The sequence below is a fragment of the Tupaia chinensis genome, unplaced genomic scaffold, assembly GCF_000334495.1.
Source record: "Tupaia chinensis unplaced genomic scaffold, TupChi_1.0 Scaffold000388_1, whole genome shotgun sequence".
NCBI classification, from domain to species: domain Eukaryota; kingdom Metazoa; phylum Chordata; class Mammalia; order Scandentia; family Tupaiidae; genus Tupaia; species Tupaia belangeri.
In genome coordinates, this window is record NW_006159890.1 from 3271267 (window position 1) to 3298192 (window position 26926).

The 26926-nt window shown below is 40.2% G+C and overlaps 1 protein-coding gene across 1 annotated transcript in view; it reads left to right on the plus strand.

Annotated features, from left to right (window-relative positions):
* Positions 1–26926, plus strand: part of E2F5 (E2F transcription factor 5) — a gene marked incomplete at its 5' end in the record, with an annotated part of 31144 nt that continues 4218 nt past the window's right edge. Inside the window, 6 exon segments of the mRNA XM_014589901.1 lie at positions 1–129; positions 15696–15805; positions 16643–16804; positions 18791–18834; positions 20088–20152; positions 24876–25143. Of these exon segments, the coding sequence (XP_014445387.1) occupies positions 1–129; positions 15696–15805; positions 16643–16804; positions 18791–18834; positions 20088–20152; positions 24876–25143 (778 nt within the window).

Genomic DNA, 26926 nt, shown 5'->3' on the forward strand with positions numbered 1-26926 from the left:
CAGCAGCCGCCGCCGCAGCAGCTCGCGGGCGGCGGCAGCAGCAGGCACGAGAAGAGCCTGGGGCTGCTCACCACCAAGTTCGTTTCGCTGCTGCAGGAGGCCAAGGACGGCGTCCTGGATCTCAAAGCGGTGAGCTGGGGAGGCGTGGATGGGGGCGGACTTCGGCGCCCTAGGCCCCCGGGAAGCCCAGCCCCTGGCCGAGTGGGTCCGGTGGCGTGTGGCCGACGCGCCCTGCGGGGACCTGGCGACCCGAGAGCCGGAGCCATGTGGCCTGAGCCCGGGACCCGGACACCGGGATGGGGGAGGGACGGGGGACCGGGATGGCCCGGCCTCTCGACAAAGAGCCCAGGACCTCGAGCGCGCCCGCGTGGCTCGGGTCCCGGGACGCCAGGACTCCAGGGCGATCGCGTCCACCTGTGGCAGAGGCTGCGCTGATGCCTGGGCGCTTTGCCCGGGGACAGACAGTCTGAGGATCGAGGCTGCTGTTGAGATTGATGGGTTTAATGCGCGATTCTAGTTGGGATCGTTTTCCATGAAAAAGGAAAAGAAAAGAAGATTTGGTTTGCCACTTCTTCCGGATGAAAGGCCGGGGGGGGAGGGGGGGGCAGTGGCCCTCTTTACACATCCCTCCCGGTTAAAATAATAGTGGTAATAAAAACTCTGGTAAACTTTCTTTCATCGTCTTAACAGTTAAGATTTCTAAAAGCGAAGTTTGCCACCGAGAAGACGAGATTATTTCTGTAACTTCCACCCAAAGAGGTGGAAGCCGCTCTGTAACTCTCCTGTGTAATGAGAACGGATGTTTCGTTCTTTACTACGGTTCACTTTTCAAGCAACATGATCAAAAGCTGTTGTTTATGCAGAATGCCTGAACCGTTCCAGGCCGAAAGATTTCCACAGGGCCGAGAAAGAGATGCGATCACTTGAATTAATATTCAACCGGTGCACCAAGTTTAAGAAAGAACCCAAACTTTAAAAACAAACAAAAAAATGCTAAGCAGTCAGTAATCACTGTAGACCTTTCTCTTTGTCCCCCTAAATGTGGCTTTACAGGGAGGGTTGGTTTCAGCACCCTGGGGAGTGGCCAGGCATAGACTGCTTTACCTGTCCTGGGAGTGTCACTGCCGTCCTCACAGCTGTGCCTAGAGCAGTGGGAGCAGCGCCTGGCAGGAGCTGGTGCGCCAGCGTTTCGTTGGTGCAGGCACCAAGGACTTGCAGAGCCAACTCCAAGCCTTCTGCTAGGGGCCCTCCTGTGTAAGCCGCGCACACGTGTGTGTGTGTGTGTGTGTAGGTGTATCTTTGAATGTCTTTCTTTGAATGTAAGTGCTCACTTCTATTTTACACAAATGAAGCTTGCTGTAGCTTGCATTTTGCATTTGAGGAAGTATAGTTTCTACTATCTTTGTGAAAGGTTATCCCTGAAATTTTTGTGTTTGGGGACTTCTCTTTTCCCCCCCACACTCCCGTTTTTTCTCTCCCTTAAAGTTATATTTGGCACATATAAGGGGACTGGAAACACTTCATAGAGAAATTGAATTAAAATACAAGTTGGATTTTTTTCTTTTAAGTCCATGCACCGTTTTTTCACAATACATTTTCCATGAGACTTTTAAAAACACTTCTTACAGTATTTAAATTGTTGTGGGTTGAAAATGAATTCTGTTGGGGACCAGCAGGTAGCGTAATGGCTATGTCGCTGGACTCTCACGTAGTCGACCGTGGTTCAAGTCGACCTTGGTTCAAGTCCCGGACCCAGTGGCTTAAAACTCACGCCAAGCGCGTGCCCAAGATCCCAAGAGGAGAATGGAGGAGAAGGGACTGCAGCAGCATGGCCATCCCCCTGGGGGGTGATTTCTCACTTTCTATCTCTCTGTCTCTCTCTTTCTTGCAAGCGCACCCACCCTATAGTGAAAACCTCTCCAAAAAAAAAAAAAATGGATTCTGTTAAAGAATTTCACAGAAGCTATGAAGTCCTCAGAGAAAGCCACTGATGTTACAGGTTCCGAACTGCTCTTCAAAATCTAGAAATTCAACAGAAATCTCTGACTTTAGTGTAACAAATCAGGGAAGTTTGAGGTTGGCCAGGTAAAACTGGACTGGGGGGGCTAAATTTTTGAGAGTTTTCACCCTGCCTCACCCAGAATACGGTAGACATTTCTGCATGTTTGACTTTTAAATTCTTTGGCTTCTGGTCCCACATGGTCAGCCACAGTTTGAGTCCTGGACCTGGTGGCTTGAAAATCACGCTGGGCACATGTGCACACATGCCCAAAATCCTAGAACAGATTGTGGCGTGGCCATCCATGCTGGGGAGTGATTTCTCACTCCTCTCACTTTCTCTCTCTCTTCCCCCCATTCCCCGCAAGCTCATGCACCCTATGGCGAAGACCTAAAAAAAAATTATAATAATTTAGCTTCTTCTGGTTTCGACTGAGGCTATATAATTGCTCTACGGAATCACAGTGGCAGGGACTAGTATATTTAATAACAACATTGTTTCATTCATCCTGCAATTTTCCTAAAAGATCCAGGGTTTCTGCAATAATATTATATCTCATTATATTCATTTTATACTCTTTTTAAAATACTTTTTAAAGAATTATTTTATTTAACTTTATTTATTTTAATTTGACCAGAGAGGGATAGAGCACGAGAGAGACAGAAAGCGAGAAAATAGGAACCAGCAGTTAGCGTAATGGCCATCCCTAGACTCCCATGTGGTCGACTGTGGTTCAAGTCCCGGACCTGGTGGCTTAAACTCACGCCGGATACATGTGCGTGCGTGCCCAAGATCCCGAGAGGAAAATGGAGAAGGGATTGTGGTGTGGCCATCACCCCCCAGGGGGTGATTTCTTGCTTTCTGTCTCTCTCTGTCTGTCTCTGTCTTTCTGGTGAGCACACGCACCCTGTAGCAAAAACCTTTCCAAAAAAAAAAAGAAAAAGTGAGAAAACAAGCCACCAGGTCTGGGACTTAAACCATGGTCAGTCATATGGGAGTACAGTGCCCTTAATCACCACGCCACCTGCCATCCTCTAATATTATACTCTTAAAAAACAGCGTGAATATTACTTTTTTATGTATATTTGAAAATATATATGTTTTATGTATTTTGCACACACACATGTATGAGGGTACTTCAAAAAGTTCGTGGAAGAGTAGAATTAAAATATGAATTTATTTTGATGCAAAGAATGTTTGAAATCCATGCTTATAGTTTTTTCATAGTACACATTAGCTACAAAGTTTGGAAGATTCCTTATACACCTATTAGAATGGTGGAAATCCAAAACACCAACAATACAAAATACTGGCAAGGATATGGAGTAACAAAGCCCTCATTCTTTGTAGGGATGCAAAATGGTACAATTACTTTGGAATACAATTTGACAGGTTGTATGTTAAGAAATTTTTTTTTTTTTTGAGAGAGATATTTTTTGCTATAGAGTGTGTGTGCTCGCCAAAGAGACAGAAAGTGAGAAATCACCCCATAGGGGGATGGCCACACCTCAGTCTCTTCTCCATTCTCCTTTCAGGATTTGGGCACTCACAGACATGTGTCCAATGTGAGTTTTAAGCCACCGGGTCTGGGACTCGAACTGCAGTAAACTGCATGGAAGTCTGACGATGTAACCATTATGCCATGGGAAGTTTCTTACAAAACTGAACATACTCTCGGAACCAGCAGTTAGCATAATGGCTTTGTTGCTAGACTCCATGTAGTCGACCATGGTTTGCGTCCCGGACCTGGTGGCTTAAAACCCACGTCAGGCGCATGTGTGTGCATGCCCAAGATCCTGAGAGGAAAGTGGAGGAGAAGGGATTGCAGCGTGGCCATCCCCTCTGGCGGGTCATTTCTCGCTTTCTGTCTCTCTGTCTCTCTCTGTCTGTCTGGTGAGCGCACGCGCCCTGTAGTGAAAATCCTCTAAAAAAAAACCAAAACTGAACATACTTTTACTATATGATCCAGTAATTGTGCTCTTTGGTATTCACCCAACCACTTTGAAAACATGTCCACACAAAACTCTGCACGTGGATATTCATAGAAGCTTTATTAATAATTATGAAAACTTGGAAGCAACCCAGATGACCTTCAGTAGGTGAGTAGATAAACTGTGGTATATCCATACAATGGAGTATTACTCAGTGCTAAGAAGAAATGACCTATTAAGCCCTGAAACAATTTGGAGGAATTTTATATGTATATTACTAAATGAAAGAAAAAAATCTGAAAGAGATAATACTATACTGTATGACTTAATCTATAATCATCTGGAAAAAGAAAAACTATGGAGGCAGTAAAATATGAGTAGTTGTTAGGGGTGAGAGGATGGGGGAATGAATAGACTGAGCACAGAGAATGTTTAGTGCAGTGAAACTATTCTGTATGGCACCAATGTGGATGCCAATGTGGCATGTCGTTATGCATTTATCCAGACCCGCAGAATGCACAGTAGCCAAGTAGAGCCAGTGTAAACTGAATTTGGGGTGATAAGGGTGTGCTGATTTAGGCTCCTTGATTGTATCACATGTACCACCCTGGGCAGGATATTGCTAGTGGGGGAGTTGTTTGTGTGCATTGTCAAGGGATATATGGGAATTTTCTGTACTTTTCACTCAGTTGTACTGTGAATCTAAAACTGTTGTAAAGCGTAGTCTATTAAAAATACATGTATGAAGATAATCTGGATGGACATCTATTCCAGGGTCTGTTATTAAGCATCTGTTAAATGGAAAATGTTTGGCTAAATGGGAAAAAAATTTTTTTTTTCTCAAGAGACAAAAGCCTTCCAACACTGATAAATATATGATAAATATTGACTGGCACTGTGCCAGGTGTTTTCCCTGTGTTAGCTCAATCAGTCCTCATAACAAAACTAAGGAGATAATATAGCTCCATTTTGCTCACTAGGAAATAGAGCCTTAAAGAAGTTCAGTGACTTACCCCAGCGTCCACAGTAAATGAATTATAAGATCTCAAAATTGATACTCTGAACCAGCACGCTAAGCAAAAGGTTTACCTACCTCCAACATTTTGGCATGATTTGAAAACAACTTTATTGGTGCGTGGTGGTGGTGGTGGGGGGAGCATCGTCATATAGCCCAGGCAGCATATTCCAGATCCAAGAGGCCAAAGAAAGAAGTGGGTACATTTGAGAAACTACCAATCAGGTAACTGTTGGATGAAGACTGTTGTATTGTAGGCAAGATTATAGGCCTGAACTGGGATGGAGACCGTGAGACCAGAAATGGAGAGGTTCAGGTGCTTTCACACCATAGAACTGACAGAATTTAACTGGCAAGTCTCTGAGAAGAGGAAAAATCATAGATTACTGCCAAGTCACTGGCTTGGTGAACTAAGTGGGTGGTTATGATTTGCACGTAGAAGTTACAAAAGAAGAAAAGATTTTAGAGAAAAAGTAAGTTCAGTTCTGGACATGTATGAGATATGTATGGGACATCCGGCAGCTTGTGGGAATTAGGGATTTGGAACCCATGATAAAGAAAAGGGCTACCAATTTGATTTGGGTATGATTTGTTTAGGATATAGTTTCTGGGGAAAAAATAAATAAAAATGGAATTCTGGGAAGGACAAATAGTTCAAGAGCAGAAAGAAAACAAAAAGGAGAATGTTAGAGAAAAACCTTAGGGTTATGGTAGCACCAAGGTGAGGGAACAGCGTTTTAAGAAGGATGGAATAGTTAGCCAATATCAAATGCTTCAGAGGATGCAACAGGGCTTTGTGGTGTCGAATTTGTGTAGTAAAAGAGGCCATTAAAATAACATATTAGAAGGACCAGCAGTTAGTATAATGGCTATGTGGCTGGACTCCCATGTAGTTGACCGCAGTTCGAGTCCCAGACCTGGTGGCTTAAAACACACCAGGTGCGTGTACGTGTGTGCCCAAGATCCCAAGAGGAGAATGGAGAAGGGATTGAGGTGTGGCCATCCCAATGGGGTGGGGGGTGTGTGTGACGAGAAGGGATTGAGGTGTGGCCATCCCACTGGGGGTGTGGGGGTGTGTGTGTGACTCCTCACTTTCTGTCTCTCTGTCTTTCTGGTGAGCACATGCACCCTATAGTGAAAACCTCTCCAAAAAAAAAAGAAAAAAAATAACATATCAGAGAACATTTGGGGGCATTTAGATATTTTGAATCGTTACACTGCTGACGTTCTGTACTAAAGAATTACTGGATCAAAGAATTATAAACATTTTATGGCCTTCGATAAATGATGCTGAATTACAAAAGGATGCTATGAACTCACACTCCAGTAGCAGCATCTGACTATGACCAGCCACCTCACGCACCACATCAGCAGTAGCATGGCATAGGGTTAAAAGCACGCATTCTGGAGGCGGCTCAGTGGCACAGCATCAGCAGTAGCATGGCATAGGGTTAAAAGCATGCATTCTGGAGGTGGCTCAGTGGTACAGTGGTAATACACCACTCAAGTAACACCACATTCATACGGAATATGGCAGGTTCAGGTTCCTGGTCAACCTGTACTCAAGTGCTGTGCACAGCCATGTCCCTGGCTGCATGGAAAGGCCTGTGGAGGGAGTGATGAGGATCACAGTGTGAGACTGTTGAGGGTGCCTGTCTCTCTGTCTTTCTCCCCCACCCCATTCTCATGAAAAAAAGGAACAACATTTTAAAAAAAGCATACACTCCGAGTTCATATCTTGATATCCCCATGTGCATTGAGCGCCTTTTCCAGATCCGTACACATTGTTACATGTACCAAGAGTTCGTTCCCTTCTAGCACCAGGTGGAATTTCATGTTTTGTCTATCTGTTCACCTGCTGCTTTTTAATTTTTGGCAATGATGAGTACAGATCTCTTTATAGACCTATTTTCATTTTTAATTTGCATTCCTTTGATAATTGTTCCTTTAGTTTTTACTTACTGTTTATAAGAATTATTTAATTTTATTTATTCATTCATGTATTTTAGTTTGACCAGAGACACACACACACACACAGAGAGAGAGAGAGAGAGAGGGAAAGTGAGAAAGCAAGCCACCAGGTCCAGGACTCAAACAGTGGTTGGCCATGTGGAAGTGTCTAGTGTCTTAACCACCACTCCACCTGCTGACCCCATCTTCTAAGTATTTTGAACATTATATTCATTTATCTTACAGCAACAACAGTACCATAATAGTTATCTTACAGAGAAGGAAATCAGGGCACAGAGAGGCTAAGTAACTTGCAGAGGGGCGTACAGAGAGTAAGTGAGGCCCATCCTAGAGCGCACGTTCCTGACGGTTATGCTGTACTGCTGGCAGGATATAAATGTACAGGTGCAACTTAATCTTGCTCCTGTTTTAGAAAGTTAATACTTAAGAGAATTTTCAAAGTATACAATTGAGGGTATAGGCAAACAACCTCTAGATCTTGCGATTTAAAGAAAGCATGATCAGAAAGCATGATTTTCCTGGTTAAATGGACACCTAATCAAATATCTTCATTGTTCTTTTGAGTGATCTTTGGTAGCTTGAGCAAGACAATAAAAATGGAGGAACTTTAAAAAAATGAATAGAAAGTTTATTAAAAATAAAAATGAAAATAATGGAAAGCTTGTGATTCCAAAAATTGAGTATAATAGCAGTTTATAGTGATAAAACCACTGAAGATTTTTTTTTTAGGAGACATTTTTGTGGTAAGGTATTGATTGGGATTTGAAATGCTTAGTGTGTACTTAGTGCTGCTTCTGGAGAGAGTCCTTTGTTTCCTCCAAGTTAGTTATTTATTCTTCAGTATTTGATTTCCTTATTGATTTAATGGCCCCTACAGACCCATTGAAAACACACAGTGACCTTCTCCAGGAACTCCTTTCTTTTGCTCCCACCTTAAGTAGTCATTCTTTTTTCCGCCTCTTACAGAACTTCTTTACTTTATGGGTCTGCTTCATTTATTTTGCCTCATTCTATAAGCTATCAGTTACAGTCCCCAAGCCTTAGAGGTATATGCATGTTTTGGTTACTGTTTGTTATTCTGAAATAAACAAGTATAAATCAGATCTTTCTGCTCTTTTAGACCATGTAATGCATTCTGTTCTTTTAGACCAAGAAAGTTTATTAAAAATAAAAATGAAAATAATGGAAAGCTTGTGATTCCAAAAATTGAGTATAATAGCAGTTTATAGTGATAAAACCACTGAAGATTTTTTTTTTAGGAGACATTTTTGTGGTAAGGTATTGATTGGGATTTGAAATGCTTAGTGTGTACTTAGTGCTGCTTCTGGAGAGAGTCCTTTGTTTCCTCCAAGTTAGTTATTTATTCTTCAGTATTTGATTTCCTTATTGATTTAATGGCCCCTACAGACCCATTGAAAACACACAGTGACCTTCTCCAGGAACTCCTTTCTTTTGCTCCCACCTTAAGTAGTCATTCTTTTTTCCGCCTCTTACAGAACTTCTTTACTTTATGGGTCTGCTTCATTTATTTTGCCTCATTCTATAAGCTATCAGTTACAGTCCCCAAGCCTTAGAGGTATATGCATGTTTTGGTTACTGTTTGTTATTCTGAAATAAACAAGTATAAATCAGATCATTCTGTTCTTTTAGACCATGTAATGCATTCTGTTCTTTTAGACCATGTAATGCATTCAAGTAACCAGTGTTACTTGAACTGCTTATTCAATACAATTATATAACTTAGAAGTGTTTGGCTGTGCACCAATTTTATCTGATGTCTTTTAAAATTATACGGAGCCACTTGGGAATCTTTTGCCACAAGTTTATTTTGTGAATGTATACTTCATGCCAAATTCCACCTCGATTATTTATTAGCTTTCTGAATCTGTATTCTGTGAAACAGGTAGGCCACCTACTGTACAAAGCTGTCAGGAGCATTAAAGTAGATAACATCTGTGTAAGATCCTGTTACACAATTATCTTATTACTGGCTTATAAAACATACTTCTTAATTGTGGATTGAGAGAAAATATTCCGCATATTAATTATCTTTAATGTTTATGAAACGAGGTACTAATTCATCCAAATTGTATCATGGAGTAGATCAATTTAAAATACCATGTTGGTATAGTTGAAATTGAGTTCACTCGGTTTTTTTTAATTCTCCTGTTAAGATTTTATGGGCACTCTTGGTGTATCACTCGGTCCTCCCACCTTATTTTCAGGTGGAACTGATTCGTTTTATATGGTGTTTCTTCTGTGCATTTTTGATTGTAGGGTTCTGGGCCTCCCCGCCATGGTTGATAATTTTGAAAGCACAGTAGTTGGACACAGAGTGCTCTTGTATTGACTGTCATGATCCTGGGAGAAGAAAGCACCTGCTTTGCAGATGGAGAACCTGAAAAACTGGATGTTTCCTACACTTATTGTTTTGATGTTAACCTTTGTGAATGCAGCATCACGCTCCATGAGAAGAACATCCCTGAGCAAATGAGCCACAACTAATTCTAACTCAAATAAAGCTACCATGCAATCTCTCTCCATATGCCATAATCTCTCTCTCTCTCTCTCTCTCTCTCTCTCTCTTAACCCAGAGTTAACATCGATCTCAGGGGACTCATTAGTTCAAGTGAAAAGATATGGTCACATGGTTCTTAAAGCCCTTTTTAGCACTTATATATGTCTCTGCAAGCTGTCTTGGCTTATTTATTTTGCCCACTTATTTATTTACTAATTTGCTTATTTAGAGATAGGATCTCGAGGCATTGTTCAGGCTGCCTTTAACTTGCAATCCTTCTTCTGCCTCAGGATCCTATGTAGCTGGGATCTCAGGCATCTATAGTTGTGCCTGTTTGCTCACCTTTTAAAAGCATCACAAGCTTTAATTTTGTTTCACCTATTCATACTGCTTTGTTCACCATTGGTGAGACATATTTTTAGAAAAGGATTTAATATGCGACCAGCAGATGGCATAATAGTTATGTCACTGGACTACCACGTAGTTGACTGCAGTTAGAGTCCCTGACCTGGTGGCTCAAAACTCACTCTGGGTGCCTGTGTGTGTTTGCCCAAAATCCCGAGAGGAGAATGGAGGAGAAAGGATTGCAGCATAGCCATCACCCCTGGGGGTTGATTTCTAGCTTTCTGTCTCTCAAGCAAGCACCTGTACCCTATAGTAAAAATCTCTTAAAAAAAAAAAAAGAAAGAAAGAAAAGAAAAGGACTTAATTTTTGGATGGGATGAGGCCAGAGGCTGGATAGTAGTATAGTGGTAAAATGGTACATTGTGTAAGGCTGACCAACATGAGACGGGTTGGGGTTCATATCCAGAGACGACCTTGAGTACACCAGTACACATAAGTGGTCATGATCTGGGGCTGGCTGAGGGTGAGGGTGGATCATGGCATCAAGACTCCTGGGGGTGCTTTCTCTCTCTCTGTCTCTGAATCTCTTCTAATGGAAGAAATAAATAACCTTTAAAAATTTTTTTCAGGGGATTTTGCTATATTGCATGTGTGCTTTGCCAGAGAGAGCGACAGACAGAAAGCAAGATGTCACCCCCTCCCCCACCCCAGGGGGGATGGCCATGCCATAATCCCTTCTCCATTATCCTCTCAGGATTTTGGGATCACACCCAGCTTCAAGCTGCTGGGTCCAGGGCTCAAGCTGCATTTGGCCACATGGGAATCCAGCACATTAACCACTATGCCACCTGCAGGCCCCCAACACATACATATATATGTGTATATGTTATATAAACACATATATATGTATGTATGTTTGGAGGCGAGATTTCTCTCAGAGGGTTATTTTTATTAGTTTTATTATTTCCCTGTAAATTGAGTTAGTGTGATACAATTAGATGATTCTTTCATGGCCAAATAGGTCAAATCCTGTTACAGTAAATGTAAACTTTTCCAGTAAATTTGTTGCATGCATATGTGCAATTTTTAAAGAATTATTTTCTTTAACTTTATCCATTATTATTGTTATTATTTGACCAGAGAGGGAGATAGAGAGAGAAAGTGAAAAGGCAAGCTACCAGGCCCGAGACTCGAATTGTGGTCAACCATGTGGGTGTCCAGCACCTTAACTACCACACCACCTGCCAACCCCGCACATGTGCATTCATCAACAACTACAGTGGCAAGCATGGGATGTGGATGGCGACTCCCTTTCCTCTCTGTCTGCCCCCTGTATATTCCCAGACAGTTCTCCAGGGCTGAAGAAAAACGCACCAAGATGCTGACGGATCTTCCTTTAAATTCATGACCACTGACTTTGAAAGGACCAATGGTGTTCAGCCACTCACACTTTCTCCCGTCTCCCCAACCGTTAATCATCCCCTCATTCACCCCAATGCTGATGAGAAAATGCAACCAGGAGGAAGTGTCTAGCCTCTCTCCCTGCCTTACCTGCTAGTGCTCTTGTGTCTGCATCCCGGTCCTTTGCTGTTACTGTTATCATCCATGGCCAGTCTCTCTGCTTGTCTGATTCTCATCCTCCCTTCTCTACCTCTGGCCATCGCGAACTGTAGTCTCTCCTGTCTAGTGCATTGTTAATCATCCCACTTCCTTGAGTTCCTGTTTCTCCCCTACACATTCTGCCCCGTTTCTCTGTTTCTCTGTTTCTCTTTTAGTAGAACTCTTTAAAAAAAGACTCATTTGCTCTAGTTCTTCCACTTGTTCTTGAAATTTCTCCATTACGTCTTTTGGCCCCACCACTCTGCAGGTAAACCTCTAATCAAGATCACCAGTGATCATCCCAAAGACATATCCACTGATAAGTTCTCAATGAATTGCCCTGACTGGATCACTCTTTATTTTTTTTTAAAGAATGATTTATTTAATTTAATTAATTATTATTTTAAATTTTCTCTAGGGCACATGTGTGTACGAGAGAGAGAGAGCAAGAACAGACCGTCAGGTCTAGGACTCAGACTGTAGTTGGCCATGTGGGAGTCCATCACTTTAACCAGCATGCCACCTGCTGGCCGTGTGATTCCTGTCTCTTACACTCTCTTCCCTTGGTTTTAAGACCCCACTCTTCCTGCTTCTCTTGCTTCAGTGGCAGGTTGCACCTCATTTTCTAGACCTTAAATACTAGACTATTCCAACCTGACCCTTAAGCCCATTTCTGTGCTCACCTCCTAGGTAAATCCAGTGAATTCCATTTTATGGCCTAAAATGTCTATTCACTGATGTCTACCAAATTTGTCTCTCTCTTACTCCACATATTCTTGTGTAAAATGGTCATCTTGACTTCTCCTTTTGGATATTAGCATGTCCAAGGTTAGATTCCTGATTTCCATGACCCCTAAATTTCTACACCTATATCACTTTCCTAACCCCCTACCTCCTGTAGTACACATCGTCTGTAATTGCTCAAGTGAAAAACCGGAATCATGGGACTCGTGGATGGCATAATGGTTTACATCGCTGAACTCCCACCTAGTCGACTGTGGTTCAAGTCTGGGACCAGGAGGCTTAAAACACTCTGCTGGCCTCACTGGTTTGCAGGCCTCTTCTCAGAGGCACTAAGTGCACTTCACACTTCAGGGCTCTTGTGCTTGCTCTGCCTTGTGCCACCTCTGCCCACTGTGCTCTTCTACCAGATATTCACACGGGTCACTTGCTCCAGTCAGTTCAGATGTCACCTTGTCGGAGTATCAGGGAGCTTGTGTCCGAACATCCTATTTAATGTAGTGCTATTCTCCTGCTTGCATTCCCTCTAAATACAGTTATATGCACCTCAACTCCCCTTCGTTCTTTGGAGGCAGGGACTTAGTTCTGTCACTACTGTGCCTAGAACTAAGCCCAAAATTATCTGGTAAATGAAAAAATGACACTGGTGGTGGTGATGGGGGTGGGGGGCACAGGGCTCATGGTATGATTTCAAGTATGAAAGTCTCAAATGATGTATTAAAGCTTTTAACGATTTACACATTTTTAAAAAAGAATTATTTAACTTTTATTTTATTTATATACTTATTTTAATTTGAGAAGAAAGGGACACAGTAAGAGAGAGAGCGAGCGAAAGGAAAAGTGAGAAAGAAAGCTGCCAGGTCCAGGACTCAAACCATGGCCAGCCACCATGTCACCTGCCAGGCCCCAAGATTTACACACTTTTTAAAACACTATATGAAACTAGGTAGGTGCCATATTACGTATGCACAAGCTCTGAATCTTACTCTTGATCCTGTTTTAGCCTGTATTTCAGGATAAGGCTGTTGTCAACATTTAAATGTTTCTGCAGCAGACTTCGCACTAATATTGTCCAGCTTAACCCTCACGATAGTCCTATTCCCTATATGCTGTTACCCCATTTTACAAAGTAGGAGATGGGACTTGGTGGGCTAAAGAGACCAGCTGAAGACAGGACACGGCAGCACTGGACTGGCTCTTGGTGTGTCTGAGTCCACAATCTGACTTCTAAAGAATGGTGCGGCTGCTACAAGTGATGTGGCCTGTACACCTTTTTGCCTTTTTGTCGTCTACTTAAATGGGAAAGTATTTACATAACGCTTAGTTTTGGAAACCAAGGGTTACATGTTGTGACTGTTAAGTAGTAGTAAATATAAACAAGGAACTAAAACTTTTGGCCTAGAAGTGAAATCTCCTGGCACTTTCTGTAATGACCTAGGAAAGCACTTGTGGTATGGTGCATACAAACAGGTTCTAACATCAAGCCAGGGAGCTGTTGCTATGGCCGCGAATGCTTTTTATGTGAGTACATAGAGACCCTCAGCAGAGCCACTGCTTGGAGTGCTCTGGGTTACTTCCTAAGAGAGTTGCTTCAGAAAAAAGGAATCCTCAACTTCAGATGTTTACAGTTTAGACTTTATTTTTTCAGTTTACTTATGTCTTCCATGAGCAAGAGGGACTGAGACAGAAGGCACCCCGACAGCGTCTTAATGCCATGATTCATCTCCAGCCTCTACCAGGCATGTGTGAGCCCTGGATCAGGGACACACAGATGCCTGGTGTACGCAGGGAGGGCTCCAAATGCCACCCTGGAACTTTTCCATGTGGGTCAGCCTCACAGAATGGAATGTTTTACTACTGTCCCACTATCCAGTCCCTGCAGTAGACGATTTATCTTCAGAATAACGGCCTCGAAGTCAAGAACAGGATTCTCTAAAGGTAGATGAAATAGGAAGAAAATTGCTAGGCACAAAAGAAGATATCAGTCGGAGCTGGCAAGTGGCACAGTGGTTAAAGGCGTTGTACTCCCACATGGCCTACCATGGTTCAAGTCTCGGACCTGGTGGCTTGCTTTCTCACTTCCTCTTTCTCTCCATCTCTCTCTCTCTCTGATCAAACTGGAAAATAATGATAATAATAATAAATAAAGTTAAATAAAATAATTCTTTTTAAAAAAGAGAGAGAGAGAAGATATCAGTGAAACTATACCTAGTTGCATTCTTACTTTCCTGGTTCTCTAAGAGTGACCAAGTCAAGAGTTGACAACTCCAAAGAGCCCACTTCTGCCTTCTCCCTTCTCTCCACCACTTCCTGCTACTGCCCTGATTCAGTTTGAGGCATGAATCCCATTCCTAAAGAAGACTTGAGTTAGTTATTGGAACACAGTAGCCTGGGATTTTTGGTAGCACAAAAAAAAAAAAAAAAAAAAAGGGTTGAGAAAACCTACATTTCATCAAATACCTGTGAAAAGAGCAGGAGCTGTCAGAGACACTTGCCTGCTATGAATTCACATCTTGGTGCAAATAATATATTGAGAGCGCAGGGATGGGGGAGTGGATGTGTTTATAGGATTTTTAAATTTTTTTATTATTATTTTTACAGAATCAAAGAAGTAGTGATGCCCTGGGAGAGCTGGTAACCAATTATGTAAAGCTAAATCTTGTTAATTCATTTACAAAAAGTGCTGAATATTGTCAGTAGGGACATACACGTGTTTTTTCCTTACCGCCATGATTCTACATTCAAGATAGGCTGTTTGTTACCTAATCCATTCTGGGGGGAAAAAAAGCTGTAGAGTAACCTCTTCTTTGAGGTTCTTTTGTTCTGTTAGGGAACAAAGGTCAGAAATATGAGTGGGAACTAAGGAACTGTACGGCATTCTTGACTCATTCATAATATGGTAGGATGTCATCTTTTTCTGATCTTACTTAATGTGAATGAAATTACCAAAGATGTCTATAATAGTTGCTAGTAGAACAACTTTGTGCTGTAGATTTTGATTTCTTAATTTTAAAACTGTGTTGGGAGGCATGATTCATTCTTTCATTTTCATTGTGAGTTAAAAAAATGTGGATAGTTAGTTCAAGTGTTACAAGTGTGTGTATAACTCATAATTGCCCTCCAAGTATCTTAATAACCAACCAAAAATGATCAAGATACGGTTTCCTAAAGTTTCCGAAATAAGTAAGTCTATTTTTAGACATGACTATTTTTGAACAGAGAAATAAGATAGATAGGAAATGACACTGGCAGGCAATTAGTAGCTTCTCCTCAGGATTAGTCCATAAGGTGACATGAAATATTCTTATTGTCATCTTTTATTTTTGTGGGCTTAATGTCATGACCTTAATTTTTTTTCCCATTCCAACATCTGCTGGCTTTTACATGGAATAATTTCTTTGGTATTTCAGTGTTTGGGAGATGCTTTGAACATAGCCAGCTATTGTTCCCAAGCAACTGACTGGGTCAAATTTGGAATTGGACTCTCATGCTGGGAACTTAATACAACCTTTTTTTGTTTTAAAATATGAGCCGCCCTTTATTTCATTGTTCTCTTTGTTTGTTTTTCCTAAACAGGCTGCAGATACTTTGGCTGTAAGGCAAAAAAGAAGAATTTATGATATTACCAATGTCTTAGAAGGAATTGACCTGATAGAAAAAAAGTCAAAAAATAGTATCCAGTGGAAGTAAGTTATAAACCAGTACCCTATTCTAAAATTTTACCTTTTTTTATTGGTGCTCTGTAGAATCTGATCTTGCTAACATTTACTTATCTTTCCTGAATCCTGTTTCAGATATGCCCTAGTCACACCATGACCCCCATCTTTCTCTGGCTACACTTCTCTGGGCCTCTATATGTGTCATCCTTGTGACAGGAGGTTCCCCTTGATCTCTCTGCTGCTTAATTTACCCTCTTAAAGTTCAGTTCCTATTTTCTCCCTGAAGTTACTCATATTGCTTTGCATTATTAATCTTTCTTGCCTGTCTTTATCTACCCTACAAATAAAAGCTTCTTGAGAACAGAAACTATGTCTATACATAGGAATGTGTACCTTCTAAATAATAATCAGTTGAAGTGCATGTTGTCATTTATTAACGTTGCCTGGTTGTGTGTTTGAACTTAATAAACACATACTTCGTTTTCTTTAAATGTGTTCCCTGTGACCTTAGGTACTTTATTTTATTTTTGCCAAAATCTTATCAAAACACTTAAAGGTTATCATTTATTTTACCAGCAGCAACTTAGTATATATTATGGGACTGCTAGGTGGGACTCTTTAACTTTGACATTCTTTTGATAATTAAGTTACTGGGCCGGCATTCCAGATGACCAAAAAACATTCTAGAACAGATTGAAATTTTTGTAATCTGATTGTTCTTGTCATTGCATTTTCCAATCAGATATGTCCAAAGATTTGGTACTTCAATTTTCCAAGGATTTTAATACTCAATTTTTATTATTACAAAAATCAATGATGGTACCCTAGGTCTGTTACTGGGGATATTAATTCTCATGTCTTTAGAGGTGTAGGTGCTGGATGTAACACTAAAGAAGTCATAGATAGATTAAGATATCTTAAAGCTGAAATCGAAGATCTAGAACTGAAGGAAAGAGAACTTGATCAGCAGAAGTTGTGGCTACAGCAAAGCATCAAAAATGTGATGGATGACTCCATTAATAATAGATATCCTTTTAAGTAAATTATACATATAAGTAGAGAACCTAAGTGTATATAATATATTCTAGCCTGAAGGTCACGGATGGTATTCTACTGATTTTAGAGAGTTAAGCTTTCTGAGTCAATATAACACTTTAACTTAATAATAATTTTCTAATAATTTATGCTAACATGTTTAACATTTTACCTTTCAAATGTATATAGTCCATGCATTACTATGTGTTGGTAATGTGTTGCACTGAGTAAAATAAGAGGATTTATTTACTTTCAGTCTGCTTATTGATAGGATGCAATCTGCAAGCCAAAGTGTGCTTTGGGGGTAGGGGTCTGTGAATACTGGAAATAATTGTTAGGTGTGGAGTATTTTTATTTTTTTAAGAGGGTTTTGCCATAGGGCGTGTCTGTTCTCTGGAGAGAGAGTCAGAAGCAGTGAGAGGAAAAGTGAGAATCCCCCCACACACACTCACTGGGGATGGCCATGCCGTAATCCCTTCTCCATTCTCCTCCCAGAATCTTGGGCACACACACACACACACATGCACCTGGCATGATTTTCACTCACATTGACCATGTGGGAGTCTAGCAACCTAATCACCATGCCATCTGCTGGCCCCCAAGTACATAGTATTTTTAAATAGGTATTTCAATGTTGTAAAATTAAGCAACTCTCAAGTTTTGAAAAAGTAATTTTTGTTTGAAGATGAGATACCTGGGTTCACAAATCAATCTAGGCTACTTCCTACCTAATATTAACCCACAGATAGTTTCTATGGGGTCCAAAGCTTGTGAATCTATCATATTATGTTGAGGGGGGTGGGAATAATGATGCAGTATAGCCTGTGTTTCTTAGAAAACAATGTCTTAGAGACCTGTGCTTCTCTTGGTTTATGCATTTACCAGATTTTATCTTATACCACCTTTCTCTCATGAGTTTTAGAATAATATATTCAATTCAATTTATTTTTCATGTTATCTTGTATTTAGTGAACAAATTGGTGATCTCATGTTATTTCTTCTGTATAAATCAGTACTCCTTAATAATTTGAAAATGATGGGGTTTTCAAGTAGTGTATTTTGGAGCCCCAGGATTCAAAACCATTGAACTATTTGATTTTGGACTTTGCTGTCCTACTCTTCTAAGATTTTGGCCACTCCCAGTTCCCCAAAGCATGGTTTTATTTTCTTTCTGTCTCTCTCTTGACCCATCTTTATTTAATTTTCTGTATAACTCATTTTGACATATTAAACATCTTTCTGGCTGAGGCAAGACTGGTCTTCTTGGGTTAGCCAGTTCTTAGAAGTAGCAAGGGCTCTGCCAGAAGAAGCCTGCCTTTGATATTCGAACTAACTGTTCCATAGGTGTAACTCCTCTATTGGGCCTGTACACCCAGGAGGCACTGTTCCTCTGCCTTCTCATCTCAGGGCCAGGTACTAGACAACTAAGGACCACTCTTACAGCTTAGAGCCCACCAGAATTCAGACTCACCAATCCTCAACGGTTTACCTTTCCTGTAGAAACAGTTCTGGCCTAATACTCTCCCATCACTGATCTTCTGCCTCCTCACCTCCTCAGTGTGTTTCCTGTGTGGGCCTGTGAAGCATGCTGTGCACCCTATCTCTAGGACCTGTGAGTGTGATCAATTTTATTTTCCTGAGCCTCTCATTTGTCTCCTCTTGTGGCCTTCCCTATTTGACCATCTTATAGTAGAACAATGACCCAAGAAGGTTCTCAGCATAGAAGTTTACATGGTTGCTTCCCACTCCTGCTGATGGTCTTCTTTTCCCCATCTGTCTCCTTCCCTCAGAAGCCCCTGCCTCTATGTTTGATTGTCTTTGCCTTTCCAGTCTAAAATCTTTTGCTGGTTTTTATGTGAACTCGTGTGGCAGCTACTTCATGCTTTCGGTCATAAAGTTATTTGGCCTTCAAGTTTATTATCTTAATTTAAATGTCTAGACTTTGGTGTAAATGTTTCTTAACTCTTGGGACAGTACATTTTCTTATGTGACTCATGAAGACATCTGTAACTGCTTTAATGGTAAGTACTGCTAGATTTCTTACATTCTTCTTCCTTTACTCAACCTGCCTAGTGTAGAGTGATTCAGAATTCCCCATGTACTCAGCCTAAGCCATTGTTCTCAGGAATTGTGGGCATTTTTGTCTCACTCTACAGGGCTGTTTATTGATAGGCTACTTTTGTTTCTGTTTTTATGACAAAAATCTTCTTTTCACAACTTTCTCTTCATTAACTCCATTAGTAGGCATAAACTATGTGTGAGAGGGAAAAGGAGGCAAGGGTGGAGGAAGAGCTAAATCAGTGAGATTAAGCAATATTTCCAGGTCACAGAGTCACGGTGTCTATACTTGAACTACAACACGGTTCTTACTAGCACTGTATATGAAACTGTTAAGCAAGAGTGCTGGTCAAAATGGAACCCAGAGCATGAGTAAAGAATGAAGTAAATCTATTATATAAACAACAGAATTATTCCTAATCCCATTCCATCCCAGGCTCCATGTTTTCCCTTTGAAATGACAATATCATGTGTTGACAACTAAAATGGGAGGACTTATGTCCTCATAATTATAACACAAGTAAAATGAAAATTTGCATCAAATTTATATTTAATTTTGCATGTTCTACTGAAAGGACAGCCTTGTGTATTATCGACACACAAAATAAAACAAAACGAAATCCTGCTGGGTACCTTGTCAACTGAGATCTGACTTTCTTTGTAAGACTACATTGGAAACAGAGGTAGCCTTATTGCTCTGTTGTACCCTGTATCTCCTGAGCTTTCTAAGAAATTTGGGGAAACGTCTGTCAATGTGCCTAAACCCTGGTATCCTTAGTAATCAAGTAGTTTAAGTTCTTCAAATAAACATTTAATTCAAGTTAAAATTTATAATAATCTGAGACTTTGCTGGAGACTGATTCAGAGCAAAATTAGCTTGACATATATCTGTTAGTGAGAATAAAACTAACACTATATTTACCCTGTTCTAAGAACTACATATATATATATGTATATACATATATATATATATATGTAATATGTATGTGTTTATATAAAATTTCATTTAATAGCCAGAACAAACCTTAATATCCAGAACAATATGCAGTAGGCCACATGTACTTCATTTTGCAGAATTAAAAACCAAGGCCCAAAGTCACCCATCCTGAGATTTAACCCCAAGCATTCTGACTCCAGAGACCACATTCTTGCCACTGTATTCTTTGATCCATAGTATACTGTACAATATTTTATATTCACTTATTTTTTTGAGTAGGTGATACACTTTTGGCCATCCAAGCACCTTCTGGTACACAGCTGGAGGTACCTATTCCAGAAATGGTATGTAGGACAACTTTAATATAAGGAAAAACGGATGTACTATACTGTCTCAAGAGGGGCAGTCTTAGTCCATTATGCATTGCTAACAGAGATATCTGAGCCAGAGTGATTTATAAAGAGGTTTATTGAGCTCATGGTTTGGAGGTCTGAGGTCCATGGGACAATTTCTAGTGAGGCCACAAAATGGCAGAGGGTAGGGTCTTGAGTGGGTAGCTGTCCTTAAGTTTCTGCCTGATCTGGTCTCTTATCTTATAAACCTACCAGAATTCAATTGCAGGGGTCCTGCCTTAATCTCTTTATCAAACCCAAAGGCCTCACCTTGGGACACCATGAATGTATTACATTTTCACTTAACACCTTTACAGTGTATCCAAGTCTCAGCATATAAACTCTGGGGGACATCCCATCACCATCCAGTAAGACCAAATTCTAAAATGTAGCCTTTATCTAAACTATAACAAAACAAACTTTGCTGAACATGAATGCATAAGCATTTTCGAGTTAGTGCTTTCAAGTTTTATATCTGAAAGTACTACTGTGTGAATCTGGGTGTGTTCAGGACTTTGGTAAAATTGTAGAAGTGATTGAATCATTTAATATTTGATTGCATTTAAAAATTTTGATTTGATTTGAGCAAGAGAATATAAATAAATAAATAAATAAATAAATAAATAAATAAATAAATAAGAAAATATAAATTTAAATAAAATAATTCTAAAAAAAGAAACTCAACAAAATGGACAAGTAAATAAAATATATTATGCTTGCTTGTTTTCTCCCAACACATCTCATTGATTAGTTTCTTTTTACTGATAAAAATAATTTAATATATGATAAGGGAATGCTTTCAAATGCCAGGGAAAGAAGATAAATCCTTAATTTAAAATGATATAATTTGGAGTATCATAAGAAGTGCAGAGAATTGAAAATAATGATATATAACTACATTATTTTCTTTCAATCTAGATAAGATTTAATTAAGCAGAATGCCAAACCCATCAATTATGAGTAAGCATTCAATTTAAATGAAGAGTTTATCATTTAAAATTTACCTTTAAAATGCAATGTGAAAAATAGTTATGGATCAGTTTAACAGATTTTACTTGGTGAAAGAACAAAAGTACTAGGTGTATTGTCGGTGCACAGAAAATGATATAAAAATATTTTCTGAAATAAATAGGTGGCACAGAAACGACATGCACTCAATCTTTTCTCAATAGCTTTCAGTCAGTTCATGTTAAGAAGTGTCAATTGAAGCTATGCTTACCATTTATTATGAGTCAATCACCATCCAGAGTGTGGAAAATATTCTCTCACAGAATAAGACTTGAATATTACTTGCATTCTCTCTCTCTCTCTCTTTTGTTTTTCCCCAGAGATTTTTTGCTATAGGGCACATGCATTCACCAGAGAGCACCCTTCCAGAGAACTGACCACTCTGCAATCCCTTCTCCTCCATTCTTTCCTCAGGATTTTAGGCATACATGCACATGTGCCTAATGTGAGTTTCAAGACACCGGGTCTGGGACTCCAACCACTGTCAATCATGTAGGAGTCATGATATAACCATTATGCCACCTGCTGCTCCCTCATTCTCTATTTGAAAAGGTGAATCATTTTAGAAAAACATATATAATATATATGTATATACATACATATATATATATATGTAATATGTATGTGTTTATATAAAATTTCATTTAATAGCCAGAACAAACCTTAATATCCAGAACAATATGCAGTAGGCCACATGTACTTCATTTTGCAGAATTAAAAACCAAGGCCCAAAGTCACCCATCCTGAGATTTAACCCCAAGCATTCTGACTCCAGAGACCACATTCTTGCCACTGTATTCTTTGATCCATAGTATACTGTACAATATTTTATATTCACTTATTTTTTTGAGTAGGTGATACACTTTTGGCCATCCAAGCACCTTCTGGTACACAGCTGGAGGTACCTATTCCAGAAATGGTATGTAGGACAACTTTAATATAAGGAAAAACGGATGTACTATACTGTCTCAAGAGGGGCAGTCTTAGTCCATTATGCATTGCTAACAGAGATATCTGAGCCAGAGTGATTTATAAAGAGGTTTATTGAGCTCATGGTTTGGAGGTCTGAGGTCCATGGGACAATTTCTAGTGAGGCCACAAAATGGCAGAGGGTAGGGTCTTGAGTGGGTAGCTGTCCTTAAGTTTCTGCCTGATCTGGTCTCTTATCTTATAAACCTACCAGAATTCAATTGCAGGGGTCCTGCCTTAATCTCTTTATCAAACCCAAAGGCCTCACCTTGGGACACCATGAATGTATTACATTTTCACTTAACACCTTTACAGTGTATCCAAGTCTCAGCATATAAACTCTGGGGGACATCCCATCACCATCCAGTAAGACCAAATTCTAAAATGTAGCCTTTATCTAAACTATAACAAAACAAACTTTGCTGAACATGAATGCATAAGCATTTTCGAGTTAGTGCTTTCAAGTTTTATATCTGAAAGTACTACTGTGTGAATCTGGGTGTGTTCAGGACTTTGGTAAAATTGTAGAAGTGATTGAATCATTTAATATTTGATTGCATTTAAAAATTTTGATTTGATTTGAGCAAGAGAATATCAAGAATATATGACCACTAACCATTTTAGGTTGTTGCCATACAATGTTGGTGTGCTCTCCAGGGACACAGAGAGGAAAAATGAGAAATCACTCCCTAGGGGGATGGCTATGTTGCAATCCCTTCTCCATTCTCCTCAGGATTCTGGGTGTGCACACCCGTGTGCCCAGCATGATTTTCAAGCTGTGGGGTCCAGAAGTTGAACCATGGTCAGTCATATGGGAGTCCAGTGCTTACCCACCATGTCACCTGCTGGCCCAGCCAATAATCTTTTAAAAGTCAACTAAAATGACCACATTTATAGCTAAGATAAAAATCCCAATTGCAGGAACCGTTCAATGTAAATATCAACAATTGATTACTTTCAACTAAGTCTTATAAAATTGTTTTTCTTTATTCGTGGTGGAGCGAGTGCATGCATATATAAGAGTATGAGAGAGAGGAGCACAAACACCCTCTGCAGGGTCTGGTCACACTGTGATCCTTTCCTCTGGCCTCCCCACTGTTAGACCTGGGCATTTGTGCATGTGTACCTGGTGCTTTTCAGGCTGACAGTGGGATCTGGCTTGTTCAGTGTATTGCCACTGTGTCACAGAGCTGGACCCAGTCGGGTTTGTTTGTTTAAAAAAATTTTTTTTTTCTTATTGAGTCAAAGATATTAATTGACTCTGTGCTACATATAAGTTTAATTATTTTAGTTTTTTAGCTTTACTGGGTCATTGGAAAAGCCATGATGTATTTTGCATAGAAGAACATGTCATGACTTTTCTGACAGCCCAGTAGATTTCCAAAACAAACTGGGTGAAAGCTGAAACAACCAAAACAGGGAATAGAAAGAGATTACTATTTTATTTACACCTTATGCCCTTCTAAAAAGTTATATTTAGGGTGCCGGCCCGAAGTGCTGTACAGGGAGCTAAATCTGAACTGCCATGGCCTATGGCAGTTCAAATCCCAGCTCCAGTGGTTTGTTTGAGAAACAGGTTGGGTACATACATGCCCTAACTCTTGATGGGATGGAGAAATGGAGGAAAAAAGATTGGCCTGACCACTACCAATTATAAGGTGCTTTCTCTCTCTCTGACAAGTGTGTACATCTTCTGGCAATTAAAAAAAAAAAAAAAAGAAAAGAAAAAGTTATATTTAGTCATTTATTATTACTGGATTCTTTTTATTTAATTACTATATTTCACTTTATTTATTTATTTTAAGTTGACCATAGAGGGACACAGAGAGAGAGGAGTGAACAGAGATAAAGAGAAACTGAGAAAGCAAACCACCAGGTGCAGGACTCGAACCATGGTTGGCCATGTGGGAGTCCAGCGTCTTTAACCACCTCGCCACCTGCTGGCCCCATTACTGGATTCTAAAGCCTCTTTTTTGTTTTTGTTTTTGCTATAGGGTGCAAGTGCTAGCTAGAGATAAAGAGGGAAAGAAATCACTGCCCCACCACCCCCCAGGGAGAAAGGCTGCTCACAGTTCCTTCTCCCACACTGGCCTCTTGGAATTTGGGGCACGCATGAGCACACGCCCAGCATGTTTCTCAAGCCACTGGGTCTGGAACTCGACTGCAGTTGGCCATGTGGGATCCAGCTGCTTCAAGCATATCACCTAGTGGTCCTAGATTTACATTTTCTAATTGGAGACATTTTAAATGCATTCTTTGTAGAAAAAATCAGTTGTCTGTGCTTGTATGATGGAAAAACTTTTTTTGATTTGTGAGATGGTCATAAATTAAGACAGCATGTCTAGATGACATATCTATGATGGCCGACTCCAGGGGACAGAGCTCATGTATGTGAAGGAGTATTGCTGAGCACTGACACATGTAATTACACATAGTCAACATGAATGGTTGCCAGAATTCTACGACTGGGAGATTTTGATCTATGTTTGAGAACACCTTATGTTTTAGGGGCAAGTGGTTTAGAACCCTTAATATCCCATTTTATTCTTGGTCTCTGTTCCCATATTTTGACTTGAGTATATTTTTTTGGGTCGTGTGACGTTAGTTAACCCCTACTAACTTTGCCTAATTTTTAATGTTTCACAGTAGCTAGAAATACTAATATTTATTTACTTGTTTATACCCAATAACTTCAAAGGGCCAGAATGGACAAAAGAAATACCAGATCAATCTAAAGAGTCATTCAGGGCCTATCCACGTGCTGCTTATAAATAAAGAGTCCGGTTCATCGAAGCCTGTGGTTTTCCCTGTTCCCCCACCTGATGACCTCACACAACCTTCCTCTCAGTCCTCGGCCCCACTGACACCACAGAAACCCAACACGGCACCTCAGAATCTGCCTGAGCAGCATGTCTCTGAAAGGAGCCAGAATCTTGAGCAGACACCAGCTACGGACATATCGTCAGGTGGGTTCAGAACCTTTGTTTTAAAAAGTAGAGGAAAAAATATGAATACTTACAACTTGGAGAACTTTTCTGAATGTGTCAGTTGTGATGTAATTCTGTTATCTGATATAGAAGGCAAAATGGTACATTTCTTTTGTTGTTTTTTCTTCCAATTCCATTTCTTATTTACGTTTAACTGATGTACCTCTTTATGGCATACAGTATGATTTTTCAAAGCACACATGCAGTGGATGATGATCAATCAAGAATACTACCATATACATACCCTTTTCAACAAAGAACCTTGCATCCTTGTGTCTGTTAAATGCTTTCTTTCCTTGGGTCGCTCCCACCCATCTTCCATTATGCATTGACCCTCCCCCACTCCCGGCCTCATACAATCTGGTTTCTACACTCACTTTCGCTACAGCACATTTAATTTAATCAAGCATTAATTTAGAATGAACGACAGATAGGTATTACAAGAAAAAATTAAAAACAGATCCTGTCTTTACTGTTACAGATTTATTTCTTAGATACACACACATACAAATAAACAGAGATAGACACAATAAAGAACTATCCTATCAAGTCCACTAAAATTTGGTTAAGGCTGTATGGAACTAAGAGTACGAAGGAAAAGGGATGTATGGGCCAGGGTTTGCTGATTTTCTTAGATTCCATTTTATTTTTTTTTAAAGAGGTTTTTGCTATAGGGCGCGTGCCCTCGCCAGAGAGACAGAGACAGAAAGCGAGAAATCACCCCCCAGGGGGTATGGCCACCCTGCAATCCCTTCTCCTCCATTCTCCTCTTGGGATCTTGGGCATGCACGCACACGTGCCCGGCGTGAGTTTTAAGCCACTGGGTCCGGGACGTGAACTACGGTCGACTACATGGGAGTCCAACGACATAGCCATTATGCTAACTGCTGGTCCCTCTTAGATTCCATTTTTGGGAGTAAGTCAAAATTGTTTTTATCCGCTTTTACTATTTACAAATGTCTGCGTTTATCTGAAGTTTACTTTGTAAGGTTCTTTTCTCATGTCATAACTGTAGGATAAATTAGTGAAATATGTTCTAATTACCTTTAAGGAAAGTCAGATTAGTAAATAAATTGTGATTTGTGCCCCATTTCTCCATATTTTCTATTATACTTGTTATATTAGAAGCTTAGTTTTACAGTGTTGATAAATGGTCTCAACTCCTATTATGTACAGAATCTTGCCTTTCTAAATGGTTTTCTATATGAAATGTTAAATAGCTAAACACTAAAAGCTGGGCTTTAGGAGTAGGGACCACAGCTTTTTTGAGGTTTTTTTGGATTGCCATAGGGTACATGCACTTACCAGGGCAGGGCGGGGCTGGAGAGAAACCACCCCCCATGGGCAATGGCCATACTGCAATCCCTTTTCCACCATTCTCCTCTCAGGACTTTGGGCACACACACACATACATGCCTCAGTGTAGTTTTCAAGCCATTGTGTCCAGGACTTGAACCATGCAGTTGGCCATGTGGGATCCAACTGCCCCAGCCACCCTGCCACCAGCTGGCTGAGAACACAACTTCTGAATTTATAAAAATTCCCTTGGCTCCCATCATTTTCCCTGGTTACATGGATAGGTCTTTAGCAGTTCTTTACTGATTCCAAATAAAGGAACAGTCTGTCTCAGTAATTGCAGAATGAATTAGTTGTGCCAATATAGACATCATAGTATATATAGATCATTCAAAACTGTATTGTACCTAACCTATTTGTTTTGTTTTTTTGGAGAGAGACTTTTGCTATAGGGTACGTGTACTTG